Source organism: Varroa destructor, unplaced genomic scaffold (genome assembly GCF_002443255.2).
Source record: "Varroa destructor unplaced genomic scaffold, Vdes_3.0 BEIS01000002.1, whole genome shotgun sequence".
NCBI classification, from domain to species: Eukaryota; Metazoa; Arthropoda; class Arachnida; order Mesostigmata; family Varroidae; genus Varroa; species Varroa destructor.
Genome location: NW_019211455.1, coordinates 59,853,976 through 59,873,289, shown reverse-complemented (window position 1 = coordinate 59,873,289; position 19,314 = coordinate 59,853,976). Strand labels below are relative to the sequence as shown.

General features: G+C 38.4%; 2 protein-coding genes across 9 annotated transcripts in view; one reads left to right on the top strand and one right to left on the bottom strand.

The window, feature by feature from the left end:
- Positions 1-8,073: 8,073 nt before the first annotated feature.
- Positions 8,074-18,158, bottom strand: LOC111244821 (sorting nexin-19-like). Of its 5 annotated transcripts, none has more exons than XM_086980117.1 (10): positions 18,019-18,158; positions 15,913-16,583; positions 14,684-14,848; positions 14,285-14,479; positions 13,017-13,391; positions 12,279-12,557; positions 11,654-12,024; positions 10,888-11,246; positions 9,087-9,257; positions 8,074-8,821 (listed from the first exon to the last, which is right to left on the bottom strand). In XM_086980117.1, exons 2-10 carry the CDS (start codon positions 16,192-16,194, stop codon positions 8,580-8,582), a joined length of 2,439 nt encoding a protein of 812 aa, XP_086836243.1. In that variant the 5' UTR covers positions 16,195-16,583; positions 18,019-18,158; the 3' UTR covers positions 8,074-8,579. The 5 variants fall into 5 exon arrangements, with proteins under 5 accessions (XP_086836243.1, XP_086836242.1, XP_022648010.1 ...); XM_086980116.1 differs by lacking the exon at positions 18,019-18,158 and adding an exon at positions 16,791-16,940; XM_022792275.2 differs by lacking the exon at positions 18,019-18,158 and having other exon boundaries at positions 15,913-16,941.
- LOC111244823 (katanin p60 ATPase-containing subunit A-like 1) overlaps positions 17,285-19,314 on the top strand; it is a 26,857-nt gene continuing 24,827 nt past the window's right edge. For 2 of the 4 annotated variants that reach the window (XR_015321113.1, XM_086980121.1), the window contains exon 1: positions 18,525-18,665. The gene's annotated coding sequence lies outside the window, so the exon portion shown is untranslated. Of the gene's footprint in view, positions 17,528-18,203; positions 18,666-19,314 lie in introns of those variants that run through there. The other 2 variants (XM_022792291.2, XM_022792292.2) reach the window with 2 other exon arrangements.

Sequence of the window (19,314 nt, the reverse complement as noted above, 5' to 3'; positions counted from 1 at the left end):
AAAATCCTGGATCAGCCCTTCAAAGCTTAATCTTAATGTTAATAAAAATTGGTATTGGTGCAGTTATTTTATCCATCTGGCACTAGCTAACGAAGTATTTTTAGCTCTTGATATCAGGTTACCTTGCCGTTACGCCCAGTCAGAGTAGATAAAATTACACCTTAAGACAAGCACACGTTCATAGCCAAGGGGGTACATTAACATAATTGGTAATTAATCGCTACATCATTATTTACTTCAAAAAAGCAAAGAACTCACAGATTATTACACTCAGTGCTCAGGTCTGGTCATAGGACTAAAGATATTCAAAAATATCAGGTCAATAAAAACGATGTGTGTTAGATGTTAGCGTATTAATAACATTTGTGATGCGGCAACCCTGTGGGTTATGATTAATCTAGCTGATGTATATTAGCTGGCTTATGAAACACTTCAGGTTCGACATCCCTTTTAAAAAATTTCAAATATTGTAGTTAGTCGCCAAAGGCGTTATGAGTTTGGGTAAAGAACACCATACGTCAATATAAGAAAGAATATATATTCTTTCTTATTTTTTAAAACACTTCGCCTGATATGGGTTATAAGGGTCTTGTTGACTTTATAAAACTAATTTGAGAAGTTTTTCAGATGTTCCAAAGATTGTACAAGGAAACGACGAGCGGCACAATATCTACTCCAATTTATCTCGCACTTCGAGCGCCTACATATATACCATAAAACTCATGCAAACTTAGCCAGTTTGTCCTTCTCCATTCGTCGTTTTTCATCGCACCTAACGCGAAAAAGTTCTATCGATCTCGGCAAATTTTTGCTCACAGTTTTCAAGGCTTATCTTGAAAGTTTCCATTGCTGAGAATTCAAAGCGACAGCGTAGGTCCTTTTACACCAGTCGCGGGTCGACTAGGAGATACGCGCCAACACTGGTCTCCTGAATCTTTGGGTTGCATGCGCAATGAAACTTCTGCTGTACTATCTACTACTGCCGTAAACCGACTGCCCAGGTTTATGGTCAATCTTAAATTTGTGACTGCTGCGTGGAGCTGGCGGAGAGCTTGCTGCATTCAGAACTTGTTCGGCCCGAATATCACTAGGTCGTCGGCCCTCTTATTGGATGAGGTAGACCCTTCAGCGAGACGGAAAGTAACAATAAGCTTAGGCTGTTCGTTCGAGTGAAGCCAACTGTCTGTGAGAAACAAAAAGTGAGAGATCATCCCATTGTCGATAGTTATTCTATTTTCCTTGAAAATCGCAGCGAGTCAGGGCGAAAAAAATCAGTCAGAAGATCAACGTGCCAGCGTGAGCATAACCTTCTTTCTGAACGCCTCGTCGAAGTAAACAAACAGCGCATATAGTAAACTGCGTGGGTTGGGCAGTACTCTCTAGACGTCGGGCACTACGATCCTGCATGCCATCTCTGTGGAGCGTTATGTGCGAAACCCATGCGGAAGTACGTGAACATTACTAAATAGTGTCATCGGCGGTGCATTTGAAATACCCGTTGCAGACCCGTTCAAGACTGGCAGCTTCTCCCCAAAACCTTGTATTGGGGCTTGTAGTGTGAAGTTTTGTTTATGGATATAGTGTTGTATTGAGGTCCCTCTGTCAACGCTGCGAAGAAAGAAAACACCGCACTTGGTATCGTATTTTTTGACGCAAACATTCTGAGAAGTGGTTTGTAAATGCTGAATGAATACTGTTCATGTTCTGTGTCGTCAATCAAACGGGCCTTTAGCCAGTTAAGGTATTGTTGCCTTTATGATGCACACATTCTTCGACAGACTGTCTTAAAGATAGAGACTAAAGGAAAGAACTCGGGCTGTATTTGACTATAGACCTGAAGGCCATCTGGATCCTCAAAGCAGCAGCAGAAATCCGCGAGCGTGTCTAAAATGGCCGTAGTGAGGCTTGTGTTCGGCTAATCGAGGCGAGCGTTGAAATAGCTGGCAAGGGCCAGAGATGAGATAGGAGATAGAATGGAAAGATAGGACATCCAGTCCGCTGAGGAGGTTCTCGATTAGTACGTTCCTCAATCAGCCGGCCAAACATAGGCTGTTGTGAGGATTACTTAACAGCAACGTAAGGCAATAACGTTATTCTCTATCTGACATGGCATGAGGTTGTCTGTTTTACGATTATAGAACACGGGGATACCTCCACTAGGGCAGCTTAGTCCATTCATCTTCATTACAGGGCAGTGCACAAAACAGAAACGCGGTAGGTTGAAGGAGATAGTAATCAAGTCTTCGTTAGCAAGGATGTTTAGGCTATACTAGAAAAGAGAAGCGCCAGAGTTGCAACTCCTCACAGTTCCATTGAGTACTTTGTAGCGTCTCTTCAAGATTCAGCCCCGCTGTAAACTTTGTGATGAAACATTGGTATTGCTAACATACCTCTCTCCTTCGCACACGACACTGTCGATATGCACTTTCAGTGCCGCACGAGTAGTCGCTCATGTTTTGTTCAGGAAGAATGTTTTTCAACGCAGGGCCGAGGGGCTGCACAATGCTGTTGCCCATCACTAGCGCTGTTTTTCGCGGTGAAAAAGGGGTCGAGCCATATTAGGGTCCTTCGGAGATGTATCGCATTTTTCGGTGAGTCACCAGTATTGGCACCACATGCTTGTAAATTTGATACTTGTCCTTCCAGCTCTATCACTTGATAAAATGGGAGCGTCATGAGACCTATTGGTTCATTCTGCAGCGCACAAATGTCTAAACCTTTCATAAATAATTCGGTGACGAGTCTGATGTTAGCCTTGAGCATACCCTAAACATCATTTGCCTGCTGGGTCGATTGTCTGATTAGCCTCTTTTCCACTCTTAAAAACGAAATATATTACTTTGTTACGCTTCGAATAGCACCTGTAAGCGCTATTATGTGTACACTCGTTGCATTTCTCAAAAACATTCACACTGTATAGTCACAATTTTTTTTGCGAAGTGCGGCCACTTGGTTATGGATACCTCGACGATTATAGACTATGTGTCGCCTGTTACTATTGTTACCTTTTAGTCCAATGGCACACCTGCACATCTGGCCTGTGTTTGTTGTTGATTCTGCTGATATCGCCTTGGCTAATGTGGTTCCAGCCATCCCGTCGTATAAAATGTCTTTGGAATAGCAGAGGCGTGTTTGTGGGTTATTGCGCTTAATCGACGAGCCGCAAGTCGCAACACTGTGTGAACTGTGTTGAAGTGCCTTCACCAAGTCTTCTCGATCACTCAGCACTTCTCGAAAGGTAAGCGTTCGCCCGTAACCCTTTGCAAAAAGTGTTTTCGGTATTTCGGGATACGCAGAATGAAGATGGCTCAGTTGATATCTAGCAGGGCTTTGGAGGCTTACATGGAAAGAGGAGCACATGCAGAGAACTAGGAATCTTGCATTGATCCGACACACATCTTTCCTGAACTCTCTGTAAATGCTTCAATGTACTTTTTTTCTGATGGAGATAGTATATTCGTGAGTAATTAATGTATATTGGACCAACAAGTTGGAAAATCACATAGAAATTAGTTTATTCGACAACGAGGCTGTATATGCGTTCTACTATATCCTAAGCCGCAAATTGGCTATATGTGGAATAGTCACAAGTATGATTAAAGGGAAAGGCAGTTGCAGACCTTAGTATAAAGACGAACATGTTGTCGCACTCGTAGTACCTCCCAAACGCGTCGATTATTAATCGCAGAGGTCCCTTTTTGTTATCAGTATTACAAGCAACATGTAGTTTAAAATTACCGCTACAAAAATGGTGATCACTTCCCGTAAAAAGCGCATTTTTGAAATCAAAAATACATATTCAAGTATAGACTGGTTCTAGAGATGGCTATCACGGTCGCGCGGCCGGTACCATACTTTCAGTTTTTGTTTAATTATGTACTGAAATATAAGAATTCACGCAAGGCATTTCTACGGAAATCTTTCTTATAAGGATAACAGTAAGTCGGACAAACACTCATGAGCGTTGCATGGCTAAGACATAACACATACCTTGAGGCTTGGGTTGTAGTGCCTTAATAAATTTCAGAACCCGAAGTTGTGAAGCACTCCAAATATTTGAAGGTCGACAACTGTATGAAAATAGAAAATAATAATAAAAAACTATATTCAAAAGTGAAGAAGGCTTATTCTTACGGTAACCTGATGAGTAACCATTCTTTAAACTCTGTCTTATCCTTACCCTGAATCGTTTGACAGCAAGACAGCTGTGCAACCAGGCTATGGTTCTATTACCGAAAACCAAGATTAATGCAACCCATATAATTGTATATCAACCGTGGGTTAGGAACCCTATACCAATAGCGAAGAACAGGTGACGACATAGTTTTTTTCCCACTCTTCTGAGGGCCGGAGTAGTTATCAACGTCAGATCTTTTTAAGGCCCCTTTTGCTGTTGGTTTTTCTTATGTGATAAGTGAGAGAAAACAACTCAAAATTTCCTTGACTATTAAAATACAATGGTAATATTTTCTATATTACTTATTATTATATGAATATTATTGGATACACAAATAGTTTTTTGGTGAAGACCATCGTAGGATAGTCAAAATGGCCATGCTACTTTTTTTTGTGTCACTATTGCCTATATTGTCGTTACGCAAAATAACGTTACATTATTCTAAATGTATCGATAATTGATTCTCATTTTTGGTCCTGTATAATACATTGCATAAAAGGATTATAATTAGTATAGACGTGCCTTTGAGTGTAAAACACTTCGTGACCCTAACTGGGTCATTTTTAGCGAATTTTCATTTTACAGATGGCAAAAAAATAATTGACAGAAGAAATAAAGTCAAGTATTTTTTTGCCATCTGTAAAATGAAAATTCGCTAAAAATGACCCAGTTAGGGTCACGAAGTGTTTTACACTCAAAGGCACGTCTATACTAATTATAATCCTTTTATGCAATGTATTATACAGGACCAAAAATGAGAATCAATTATCGATACATTTAGAATAATGTAACGTTATTTTGCGTAACGACAATATAGGCAATAGTGACACAAAAAAAAGTAGCATGGCCATTTTGACTATCCTACGATGGTCTTCACCAAAAAACTATTTGTGTATCCAATAATATTCATATAATAATAAGTAATATAGAAAATATTACCATTGTATTTTAATAGTCAAGGAAATTTTGAGTTGTTTTCATTAGATCACGAAAATACAACAAATAAGAATTATTGATTTATCAGTTCCGTATTCTCGTCTTACGTTGAAACATCTATAGCATAGCTCAATGCAAGAAATGTGTTTGCGCTAAGATTAGAGGTTTAGCTGCCATATCATTCATACTTATTCAATACACGACTGTCAATATCGATCGAATTTTATTTTCCTCCAATTTATTTCCGTGCGTATGACCGCTGCAATCGAATTTTAATGTGTCCACATAGCACTCCAGAAAAGTGACTTGAAAGAAGTAGCGACACTTTCGATACCAACTTAGGCTTAATTTTTCTAAACTATTTAATGTGTTACACCGAGTTGAATCTGATAACTATTATCAAGATTATTACCCCCCATTATATATTTTTCGCTCTTTTTTATCGCACTTGCACGTATAGCCCGCAAGCACCTTAGAATTTTTATCATTTCTGCACATATAATGGTAGTTTTGATTCTCGTGTACACTTCATATCTTACTAGACTAGATCACGCTAGAATTTGCACAATAGCCTCATCAAGTACGACGCTTAAACTAGTAACATGTAAAATCATCACGAATACTGAGACTAATCTTACATACTCCAGGAAGAATAATAAGCTATAGTCTTTTTTCAACTCAAAGTAATTCCTCAGCTATGCGCTTTCACCACTTCTAAAAATAACTGATGAGTTCAAAGACTTTCAATGAAAAAGTGCCTTCAAGCACGCCATGATTACCAAGACATGGTAGTTATTATATATTCATTTGAACCTAGCGGAATAGCTAGGACACAAGTATTTTGATTATTATATTCTGTTCGTCTTAAACATAATGCAATTAACTATTTTTAGCATGCCATATGAAAAGATTCTGTCGTAAATCTTGCTACATTATGTATATGTCGTAGGCCAGAGTGGCATTATTTATTAAAAAAGCGCGTAACGTTTTGTTATATCAGCGAACGTAACAGTAAATATAAATCGATCAAGAGTATGGGTAACGTAGGGCGAGGAAGCAGCTCCTATTAGAATCCAAATTAGAACAAGATAGCAATGAAGAATTTTAATGTACAAAAAAAAAAATGACAACTTTTACTCTATCATGCGTATCTTCTTTGAATGTGAGGGAGCTCCTATCATAAACAATAGGCATATTGCATGAATTGATAGTCTAAGTAGATACTTAATATCATTCTTAATATTGAAATTCACTAGCATCATATAATTGTTACTGTTCCTTATGTATTACTTATTAAAAAAAATTAACACCGTATCAGCCACTCACGGAAATATTTCATCATATTTAACTGATCTCTGGAAACATCACACCTTCGCGCTACAATCTTGGACGAAGAACTTGGCAACTCATTTCAGCGAAATAGAACACGGATAGCAATCATGCTTTGGTAGGACCAAAGTGTAGCTAGTTTATCAATATTCGGTATAACATCCATTTTAGATACACCTTTATTATTTTTTTCTAGATTATTAATATAAATTAAATAATACAGTGTACTGTATTGACTTGGGCATATCTTTTTCGTGGTTCTTTTAACACACGGTTGTGCTCCATAACATAAAGGAAGGTCTACCTTCCATTTACAAAATTTGGTAATATGCTCCTATGTGCGCTTTTCGTTAGACAAGCACTGCTCTATGACCTAAGAACTAATTATAAGTGTACTCTTGTTGCGCTATCGAGCTGAAAATACTACAATCTCAACTTATCCCATATCGAAGATGAAGAGCTCAATTACCGATATGCTAAGAAATGCAACGAGAATCACGAACACATTTTAAGCTCTGACTGAAATAATTGTACACACAAGCACGCGTATACATACTGCCTTAGGGTGATTAACGTATATTTTACAAATAGATCGTCTTACACAGACATATATACTGACAACTTAACTTCGTACAGGATACGGTACCTAAAGTGGAACAAACTTTGGTGGGCTGTTTGTTATAACGAGTGTCTGTCCATACACTCGGTTATATTACTAGAGGAAACTCTGTTCTTTCTAAATGAAACAACTAACTCCTCGTTATAGAAAACAATGCGTCGTTCTTACAGTTTGAGCGCAAATAAACTATTATTCAATGTTTTTTCCCCGCGTAAACCTCTGACAGTATGTATCTAAAGTTTCATTTTTTTCCGAAATCAATGATTTACGTTATTGCCAGTTTAATCCAACTGCTAAAAAATCCGAAGACGATTTCCACGAGGAAAATTAGAACATAGGCTTTAGATTTAAAATTCATTTAAATGGCTTGAGGGCCATTTTTGATGCACCTATATTTTTAATGCAAATATTAACGGTCGCTTTAATAAGGAAAATATGAGTTGCTCAGTCCAAGATAAACTCCAACGGTGAGTATTCTTCAGATCTTCTGCGTTCTTTTTGCGCTTTTTAAGATTCCTGATTTTTTTCAAGCCTTTGCATTTTTGGGGCTTTTGGCCTGCTATTGACCCAAAATTTAATTCCCCTGAAATTTTTTTGTAACACATTTAGGAGACACTTTATTAAGTGTCTCCTAAATGTGTTACAAAAAAATATTGAGTTCATGCCTATTAGTATCGCTTGACACACGGGTAGTAGGACTAAGTTATTTGAAGATTAAGGGAGGAATATTTTCAAAATAATGAATGGTTGAAGATGCGAAGTGAAGCTGTAATCGTGGTCAATAATGGTTATACTAAATAAACCTGACTCTCAGAGATAGTTCTGACAAATCTAATAATTTTTGTTGTCTTAATTTAGATATGATCTTAGAAACAAAGTGTAAAACAAGGTTCTGACTTAGGTGCTGCACCCTGTAGATACATCACCTATCCAACTATCCTCTGTTTCAATATATACATAATTTTTTTATAACTAGTAGAGGTATTTTCAAATAATTCAGAAGGCAGCCAGACACGTTATCGCAATAAAGCATACTATCATTTATGTATATGATTTCATTTTCCAATTCTTAGTAACACATCACGCACCAGTACATTTGAATATTATTAGCTCTGACCAATAAAGTACCGTTTTAGCTACCGCACAATCGTACTGGTTTATCACTAATGGTATCGCAAAAATATCTTTTAAACTACCAAACATAATATCCATTCTCGGAACAACCGCGGTGATAGATTGACGCCTATCAAGCACTTGTTTTTGTTAATTTCTGATTGCACGAGATTGGTTAGAGATGGCTACTTATTATCAATCAACTATTTTCTACACTTGCATTCTTTGCGATTTACATTTACGCGAAACTAGTTCGTCCAACACATCTTGAATACTGAAATACAGTTCTACGTCTATTTTTCAGTTAACTCATTCAAGACTGTTTGATCCCCTTTTTCGTAATGAAAAATTTCGTACTTGTAATAAGTTAAGTACTAGAAAGGATAATATACTAATACGAATATATTATCTGTGACCAGCTGTCCATTCTTCGATACTATCTACAGAGGCCAATAAATCAAGAAGAGCATCGGCCAATTTGTAGACGAGTGCTCGGTTGAATCTTTCTTGACTGAGAGCTTCCAGCACACCATCAATCAGTTGGTCTATTACGGGAAGATATGCCAACGCCCAGGGGGGCATAAGTGAGCGCAATGCCTGACGAGCCTCATCTTGAGAACGTTCGACAGGTGATATATCACCGCCTGCTAAATAAGAGACCATGTACAGGTAAGAGAGACTCATTATTTTGGAATGTGATGCAACAACTAGATTTCAATGGACAGTTTAAGTTATCCGCATTGGTAGCCATCGGATTGAAAAATGTTTGTTTAAAAGTTCAAAAATTATTACATACAAGTGCATTATATATATAAAACGTTATAGAACTTAGATTGAAGTGTATGCCTAATGTATGAAATGCTAAATTAAATAAGCTGAAAAATATATTGAAGTAATAAAAAGTACTAGCACCTTGAGCTAAACCACTGATGACAAGGTGTAGCTTATGCAGCATTGTGGCACAATTATGGGGCGCAAATGTTTCTTCAAGTTTATCGGACAGCCACTCCTCCGCTAGAGACCCTATCAAACCTTGCAAACGGGATAAAAGAACAGGTACCCGCGATGCACCATGTCCGCTTCCTGTATGCAAAGAGCCATATACAAGGTAAGTTGGGCGGTATAGTGGTCTTATTGTGACTTTGAATTTGGCCACCTATACACACTGTGGAAAAATATTAACCCTTTTAAAAGCCCAAACTGAAGTAAAGATTTATCCTACCTTTTTAAATTTTATTATTTTATTTTATTATATTTTTATTTTTATGATTATATTATAAAATTATTTTAATTTTACTGAACTGCGACCTAAATTAAACATGCGCCATTTTGATCGATTACCTTTACCCTTTTACCTGTTGTAGACCCATCACTGTAAAACTTACGTGACCTCTACGCAAAAAATTCTGACAAGTAATTTTTGCATCCCTCCACTGAAAACGAATTAACGTGATTAAGAAAGCTCCACAGAGACCGAAATAGCCTCTTGATTTAAGATTCGGGCTATCTGGCGGATACACTAAAATTTCCCATCTAGAATTTCTTCATTTTTGCTGGGAGGCTAAAAATGTATGCGGTCTAGCGTTGCCACGGTGGAAGACAATGCCTTTCCTGTCCACTATTTCTGGTCGATTTTTTTAATCGCTTGTTGTAATCTTATTAGTTATTGACAGTAGAGGTCCGAGTTAATAGTTTTATTAGGCGGCAGCAATTCATAATGCATGATTCTTTTCCAACCTCACCGAACACATAGCACCATTTTAGTCAAGGCTCCGCTACAGATTGGAGCACTTTTTTTTTGCATATTATTGTCGTATTTAATCCACTTTCCATCACACGTGATCAAGCGCTTTAAAAATAACTCGATTTTGTTGTGTTTTTGTTCGGTTTCGCTGATGAAAGCACGTTTGAATGAAACCTTTTACATTAATTCGTGCGACACTTAACATCGAACTCTTTTTTGTAGTCAGCTTTCTTCAAATGGTTTAATTCTGTTTGGTAGTGGATGTTGAGTTCCTTGGCGATATCATAGCTACTCACAAATCGTTTCTGCTCGACTTTTCGCAATAACGTCACCAACTTTCGCAATTTGTCGACTGCTATGACGGACATTACTCACATCGAAATTTCCAGAACGAAAGTGATAGAATCACCTCTGGACTGTTTCTTCCGACAACGCACCTTGGTCATAAACAGCACACATTTTCTATGAGCCTGGGCAGCATGTATGTCTTTGTCGTAGTAATAGTAGAAACAGTGACTTTTTAAAGAAATTTCCAAGTATCTTCAAGGCTCAAAAAATATATGAAGCATTCCAATAATTTTAGTACATCTAGTACTAGCGAATATCACTTCACAAACATCAACGACGACCGATACTACCTTAGATATGTAACTTTAAAACTTGTTTAGTTACGAAATTATCAATATATTTCGATAACCCCAATATATATATAAACATATATTTATTAATGTTAATCATAATATTCGCGTGTGGCAATTAATTCGTTCACAAAGGATGCAATCTTTGAATTAATGTTACTGTTTATTTCAAGAATAATCGTGTCAATAATCGTAATAAACTAAGAAACATTTATTTTATAGGATCAATTCTATTCCGAAAAAAATTCTGCTTTGTATCAGTGCGCATTATAAGTGCAACCACTGTTTCGAATCTCACAAGAATTTTCCAAAACTTATGAACAAAATTAACCTTCTAATATGACCGTGATGAGATCAAGCAATGCCCCGATCAATGGATTGCAACGCGGAGACGCAGGTGAAGTTGTTCTAGGTCTACCAAGTGATTCAGCACCGCTTACAGACGATGGTCCTTGGCGACCCTGGCTGAACGTCAAGCGAAGCTGTAACTGATCTGATAATTGCTGAAGTCCTCCTGGTAAGAGTGACTGGAGGCCATCGACTGCAGTGGTAGCATTATGGCAAGTATCCGTCAACTGACATCCCTCATCAAATTCAGATCTAGTTGCCGCCTGCGGAAAAATTGGTGTCATTGGACTGACTCCCCCGCAGTGAACTGGCGAAAATTCCGGAGAGGACGCCAAATCGAAGCTGTAGTAAACAATATAAATAGTGGTCAAGTTCAAAGCTACACCTTATGCAACTATACCTCTTATTTATAATTACAGATAGCCTTGAACATACATTTATATTCATACCTTTTTACATTTATAGGATTATTATATTTCATTTTTTAGGTCAAAACGTTTCAAAACAAAAAATCGTTCACAAAATTGCAGACAATGAAGACCATGAGTGGTCGTCTACTTTGGCAACTGGTAGCCCAAATAACTACCTTAGGTTGAAGCACAATTATGGACCGGGGGAGACAACCTCCTTCTAGAGCCAAATATGAAAAATAAAAAATAAAAACATCACGGTACGGCAAAGTGACAAAATCTGTTTCAAGTGTGGGTTACATTTTTACTTTTATTTCATACTGATTCATGATATCCTACCTGTCTATATAGTTCAGCACGGCTTGTCTTAACCGACGACTGCTAGTATCACGGTCGTATTTAAATTCCACAAAGCTACTAGGTGGCGGTTGGTGCTGTACTGGCTGCTGTTCCCAGATATTGCTACGATAAATGGCATTCGCTACATGAGGATCATCATTAATTTCTTTGTTGAGGGAAACATTCCCTGGAAGGGCCGTTTTAATCAGATCTAGGGCTCCGCGAACGCCTTCTGCGAGCATATGGTCAATTCGTAGCAAACTGCTTGTTGCCGTTGCCAAGCCCCCAGTAAAATAGTTGTCCGGCTCACCTAATACTCCCATAAATAGCTGGAACTGAACCGTGCGTACCACTTCAGGTATACCTGACAACTAAACGCACCGGATAAATAATAAACAATACGCACCAACATTACTCGCAAATTAAAAATAAGTCGAAACGGATGCCTCCTAATTAGGTCCAGCTCATATTATTGGGCAAACGCATTAACATTACTACTATCTCTTTTTTCTTGCTTCGTGTTTCGTATCACTAGTTTCATATAAAATATTTGGCTCGTAAAAAATATATTTGTTTGGTATACTGCAAAGACATTATTTGCTCTTTACCTAAATATTTTGTATACCTGTATAAGATAATTTTGGAGGTATATTTTTCGATTTATAACATTCTTTTTATCGTTCACGAACGGGTTCGCCAGCCACCTTGAAGGGCCCTTAACTCCTCTAAGTGACAGGTCGAATCTGCCCAGCTTTCTAAGGGATGTCTGCAAATTGATGAATTCATTGAAGCGACGTCTGGTTCGGTATAATGGGCCTCCCATCTGAGATTGATATTCGATACAGTATACTGTATATACACCCTTGTTAAGCTCACTACGCGACTCCGTCTTAGTAATGCGCACCTGAAACAGTACGCCATTTCACTACATCTACTGAATATTTTGCTTTAGAAGAAGTCAGGGATTCCCTATGTAATAATGCTATAATATTATTATGGAAGGCTCAAATTTACACTCATTAATTAATTCAATTTAATTAACTCAAATTAACACTCAAATTTATCTAAAGCAACGTTAATAAAAAAATGCATACCAACTGGCTCTTCTATGTAAATTTAGTATTTACTTTGTGATTCTTCAGCTTATTAACATATTCTGTTCATTTGGATATAGCCTGCTTCAAATGCAAATAAAGGTGCTTTACTTGTGTAACAGTCGTTTCTATGTTACATAAGGTCAAACAATGTATGTCACATTTTACTAGTATCAATACATTATTGATGCCATTGGAACCATTTAATATTATGTTTGCCATTTAATATTAATAAATTGTTGATTTGTTATTCTTTTCTGACGACATACCTTGTGTACAGCTGAGCCATATGCAAAGTTATCGGCTTCGACCGCGCGTTCGATGTCGACAGAATTGTGACTTCGGAGATGACTGTGTCGTAACGAACTTGTAGCCGGTAGCGAGAAGGAGTGCCGGGTGCTTAGACTAGTTGGTACGATCACGTTAAGAACATCGTTGACTGATGGCTCTTGTACACCTCCAAAACCTTTCGCCTCAACAGCAATGTCGGTAGACGTTGCATCCGGTGAAGATAAGCCAGTCTCTTCTTTTTCACCAATTGAGTTCGGTGTGCACACAGCCACCACAATATAGTAAATTATGCCAGGCTTCGAGATCAAGTCAACCAGCGGAAGTAACACATTTCGGCAGATAATGTGAAGAACCTAAGGTACGAAACAGACAATCGATAATACGGTAAAAGACGCTTAGTGTTTGAGACTTCTTCCGCAAGTTGTTTGCTCCCAGTAAGCCTGCAGTGTTGCGTGAATGTGGTAGGGCTGTTTAATCTATAAGCGAAGTAGTTGGTCAGCGTCGCTCGGGGTCGTGTGAGCGAAACCTATGTAAACATACAGTAGTTTACCATGCTGTATGAACGGAATTCCTATTATCAGTTAACATTGCTATAAGCATGTATCCTATCCATTAAGGTCTGACTGAAGAATAAATCTGATTAATCTCTGAATAAAAGATAGATTTGACTTCCCAATGTACAAAGTTTAAGTTTATTAATTTCATATAATGGTTAAGAGAGTTTGTTAGAAAATTAATGATTCATTTTTATTATAAACGACATGGGAAGCTCATGTGTAGGTTCAACCCCCTTCGTGCTTCTGACGTGATATTTAACTAATGGGAATTATTTTTCCGAGTGAGTATTATCAAATGCTCTAACTATAATGTGCACACCTCCTTTGTGCAAATAATGGTTTAGTTAAGGTCGTTTGGGCATTGATTTGACATACACTTCTTTGAATGTATTATAGTGAAACAAATCAATCAGTTAATGCATTTCTGAGAAGATCATTGAACGCAATCGAGATTCATGCCTAAAATAATGCCTCTATTTTTCGAATATTTGAACGTTTTTGTAATTATATTGGATTGTAATTATGTCGAGTAATTTGGCTAATGCATAGAAATTCGTATAACCAGTGAAATTAGTTTTTTTTAAGATGACAACAGATGTTTTTTATGTGTATAAAATATGCAATGAATACAATATCAAAAAGCAGACAAGAAATTCTTAAGCATTTTGCATAGATGTGAAACACTTTACAAGTAAATGAACCGCCTTAGCGGTGAGAATGTCACCGGGTTCCACAAGCCTGAGAGCAAGAGTGGCTAAGCTTTGTAGGTAAAGCCATTCGCTTCTGCGATCCACAGCAGCTGGGTGATCTGCCCCAAGCGACTCGGAAGATTGCTGACAGCGGGGCAGCTGTTGAATGTGACAACACAATATTTCGAGGGACACCTGAAACAGAAAGCTATCATTTGAAAATTGCATCGATACACGTAAGAACATTAATCGTATGCAACCATTCATCAAAAAAATATGGTATTTGCTTTACCTTTCCTATACATGCCACATAGCGTCGACTGGAATTAATTGTTTGGCGCTATCTTTGAGATATCATTTAAGATTGTAGGTCAAAATATAAAACTAGGACTCACTTACTTGCAAAGCACGTGAGGGGTGAATGAGGGCTAGTTTGTGGGATAGCTCAAGAAATGTGTCCTCGAGAATTCCTTCGATGTGTCGGGGAAACTCTTCAGATTCAGATAAAGGCGAATACCAGGGCAGAATAAAACCCTGAAGAATGCTGTCCACAACGCCAGCCACCTAGATCACCCGTTTGAAAAAAGCACAGTAAATGACTGTTGAGAAAATGTAGAGCTATCCTCAGAAATGGTACAAGCCAGTTTATTATGTTCCATTCAAATTTTAACTACTTACCACGTGCCGAAAAATATCTGCCATGAACAATAGGTGGATAGTTTTCAATGTTTAATAAACAGTATTAAATACCGTTCTATTTCCACGGCGCATCGCTTTTTGCAATAACATGTTTATACCGGCAAATATAATAGCGAACGGAGAATACTTTCAATCGCCCGCATCTTTTATGCCATTTTTTAACCGTTTTGTGGACTACGCGTCAAATTTCTATATTGAGCATGGCGTGATGTTCAGTGCTCCATTGCCTTATGAAATGATAGCCTAATATTAGCTGGCGTCAGGTTCGCAACAAGCTAGATTAATATTTAATTTGCTATTAGTATTACGAACAGTTCGTTTTAGCTACGGAAATGCGTAAGCCTACAAAAGATACGAAGCATCCTTAATTGCGCACGCTGAAGCGACTTCATGTGAAATTTGAACTCATAATTGAGAGTTGTTTGTTCGAAATATTCCAAATCAATAGGTTCAATTTCGAAGAGTCACTTTCCCAATACAAAATTCGAGTTCATAAAATAATGCATGTTAAAAGGGTAATTATATAAAATATAACGTACAGAATAAATATCTGCATAAAGAAGTCTTGTTTACATAACCCTAATGATTTCTTTACAGAATTTCGTTTGAGTAGCTTTCATCTGAATTTTTTTTAATAAAACAGTGTAAATACATAGTTTGTAAGCGGCGGGCTTCATTTAGGTATTCGAAACATTTTTACAGTGAATCTAGTAATAGTGAACAGCATTATATCGGAACTATGTATCAACTAGATTTCAATCTGGAAAGCGTTGTAAATGTGGCACAAATTGAATAGCTAATAAACGCCTCCTCTCCAGTCCTGCTAATTGTAAAACATAGTTTTTATTAGTGGTAAATAAAAATGTAGTTACATTAGTGAACTATTATATAAAAGAGTATATGTATATATATGTATATTATAAGTTCACCTCTGAATGAAGCTCAGGCGTAAGAAGCGGCATATGCGGCTCGGCATTATGGTACGCACTTGCGACGGGACAAAGCTCGGCTCGCGAAAACGATTCATTGGTACCGCGAAATCGTGCAGCTCGCAGAAGGCGGGTGACGGCCCACGTTAGCCGGGCACGGGGGGGCCGTACAGCTAGACGACGTGCCAGTACGTAGCATGCTAAGCCCACACACGCCCCGCACGCAAACGGCACGAGTCGGTGCATTACATATAGTGGCACTAAACACCCCAATAGCTCCATGGCAATTAGAGTTCCTGACACCTTGCCAACAGGTCGTCGAATGGAAGTAACAGCAGCAGGTGTTGCGCGGCTTATGGAGAAAACCCTGATGCCGGCTGTGGGATTGGAATGAGCTAAAGCTCGCTCCAATCGCTACGTATGGCGCTAATGACAATAACTGAAGTCCTGGCATCGATCCGAACAGTGCTCTTGCCTCTGACTCGTAGAAGGGTATTAAAGTTGAAAAACACCTGCTAAGGTCAACGCGTGCCTTAAGTCAAAACGAGTCCACAATTATCGGTATCACCAGTACACATTTCGTGTCGTCTTTTGTTGAAGAAAAACAGGTTTTTATCGTTCGTTTCAATCCCATGCCGTATCGCAGTCTCTTATCGAAACACAAAATCCCACTGGAAACATCACAATACAATGCTAAACATTAAACGCCCCTGCAAACAGTCATGATGAATATCTAGTTCACCGAGTTTGCCTTCAGCCGAAATGTCAACCGGAAACAATGATCGTTTCTTGTAGTCCGGCCTAATCGTAAAACTTATGGTGTAGTGCAAATAGGAAATTTGACCCTTTTCTAAAGACTCCGTGTTTTTGGTAAATACCCGAAATCTAGCCAAGAGCTCTAAAACTTTTCATGCAAAATCAATCAAATTAATCACTCTTTCGTTTAATTAATTGTGACCACTAATATATTCAAATGTGATAGCTGCTTTCCTAAACACCAGCTGTCGTGTATGCCGCCGTTTTAGCGGCCCGAGTGTTAATGCTTGATGGATATTTGAAAAAGCGCGCGCCCGCACGCAAGATACAAGGTTAGTCCTACAGGTGGTTGGAACAGCAGCTACAAAATGAACAGTTATCATATTCAATGCAGCTGCTATAATTTTGGTCAGGTCATCTTGAAAGTTTCTCTATCTGTTTTCTCCTGCCAAACTAGCAAGTGGCTTCCTGGGAGACAATGGATATTCTGGATTGGTTGAAGTGGTCGTGACGTCACGGAATCTATCGCGCACAGAGTCGCCCAGGCAACGGCACCGACGACGGAGCACAACGACGAAGAAGACGAAGAAGTTCGTGCGTGAGTGAATGAGTAAGTGGATAAACGACCCTGACTGATAGAGAGACGGACAAAACTGATGACGAAGGGATGGATAGCTTTTTGACTGACAGGCTGTGTTACTGAACAACGTTGTTCAACCCCACTTGGACCGAACCGACATGTTTCTATCTTCTGGCAGAAGTAGCACTCCAAGCAGACTGTTTTTCTCAGCTGAAGCTTCGAATAGTCATTGACTTATTATGGTGATCCAAGTGACAGTGTTGTAGTCATTGGTTGATGGTGAGAAGTTAGTTGCGGTAAAAAGATATGCTACTATTTTTATTATTATTATTATTATTATTATTATGCCGGTTAGTGTGTAGTGTTGTACTTTGGTGCTAGTACTACGGTAAATTTCTATTGCCGTTTGTGTGCTGTTCTTGCAATAGTGGTTATCATTGTGCATTGAGTACATTGAGGTTACGACGCGTATGCAATCTGTATATTCATCTAAGTTTAACGCTTGGTATTACTGCTGTTGTCGCTGTTGGGGTTGCCCTTCCTGGGGCTGGTTGGACTATTTCTGTTAAGGAGCCAGCCAACGAGGGTTTGGTAAACGTGGAGTGCTTGTCTGTGTATCTGTGTGTAGGTTGTCACGCAGCGACAGAGAAAATGTGTGAGTGCAACGAGAGCGGTAGTAACACAGTAGTACAGTGATGTCGATCATATACACACAGAAATAGTTATATATACACACACAAGCGAATACGCATACACTATGCAAGCCTTACTAATGTGGTTCCGCGGCCGTGGTACGAAACAGTGACAATGCTACAGTAGTAACTGAACGAGTGGCAGTATCTAGACACGCGCAACTCTGTAGGACAACTTACGATCACACCGAACAACAACAATAATAATCACAGGCACAAGTAACATCAGTAATAGCACGTAATCTGCTCTTTAGAGAGTGTGAGTGTTGAACAATAAGTTTTATTTCGCAGCGCTCTCCTGTAAGAATCGGTGAATTTTTTTCTTCCGGGAAACAGCTACAAACAACAAGGCAGTCGAAGTCAACCGTGAAGACCATGCAAGGATCTTTCTGCCTGGCCGATCGGCTCGGCCTATAAATAAGCACGCCTGGGATTTAGTTTTGCATTTGTATGCGTATCGAGGAGGTGCGAGTATAGGTGGTGGACTTGTGAGTGGCGGACGAATTAAAGAGACAAAAAAAAGAACAAGTACGATCGACGAGTTCACAGTCGTCATTATATCATCAGGAGAGTAAAATATGCGAAAGATAGAGCATTTAAGACACACGTTAAAGGTATTATCTTCTAATGGCAATTACAGTCGCAGAGACGTCAATAATAAGTACAAGAGAAGAAGGAAAAACAAATCGCATTAAACTTTGATTGAGTGCCAGTTAGGAGGGAAGGTAAGTCTCGAGGCTAATTTGTAATAACAAATGCAATAACTGTTTTATTATTTAGGTGCAATCATTATCATCTATTGTTAAAATACGATATTCAATGGGGTCCATGTATTGTCTAGCTTTTGTTGGTACATCCTATGTTTAAACATCTAAATATCGCCAATATAGCGACTGGAAACTTATGCCTCTATCGCTTAGCGTATACGTCGCAGCATGCGGAATGACCCACATTTAGACCTCTTGTGATGTGGGGCGTTCCGAATACTGTATAGCTATTCTGCGCTATATTCGGTAATATTATGTGTACGACGAAGCAATGGGAGTGTAGATTGTCAATAAGGATACTAATCACTTGTACTTGTTGTGTTCACACAATTATTATGCATGTCAGAGCTGTAAACCTATCCCCGTCTGAATTAGTTTATGATGTACCTTGTTTGTAAAAAGTTTTCGAGTATGTTTGACCCAATAAAATGTAGGTACTGAAAAAAGAAAATTATAAAATATTAAAATAATGTGTATAATTTTTTTAACTTCCTCCATTGGAATAGGTTTATGAATTCAGAGGAATTTGCTATCTCATTTTGCAATAGAAATAGGATCATTTGGTTCGTATTTGGCTATTTGACTTTTTATCCAATGCGTTTACACA

Bases quoted from the DNA above. Each gene is read 5' to 3' on its own strand.
- LOC111244821 (XM_086980117.1), bottom strand. From the start codon at position 16,194: ATGGAGCTATTGGGGTGTTTAGTGCCACTATATGTAATGCACCGACTC. The intron at 11,247-11,653 runs GTAGGATATCAT...TGTTTACTACAG, and splicing joins GTGCTGAACTATATAGACAG to CTTCGATTTGGCGTCCTCTC. The intron at 9,258-10,887 runs GTTAATTTTGTT...CTTTGCATACAG, and splicing joins CATCACGGTCATATTAGAAG to GAAGCGGACATGGTGCATCG.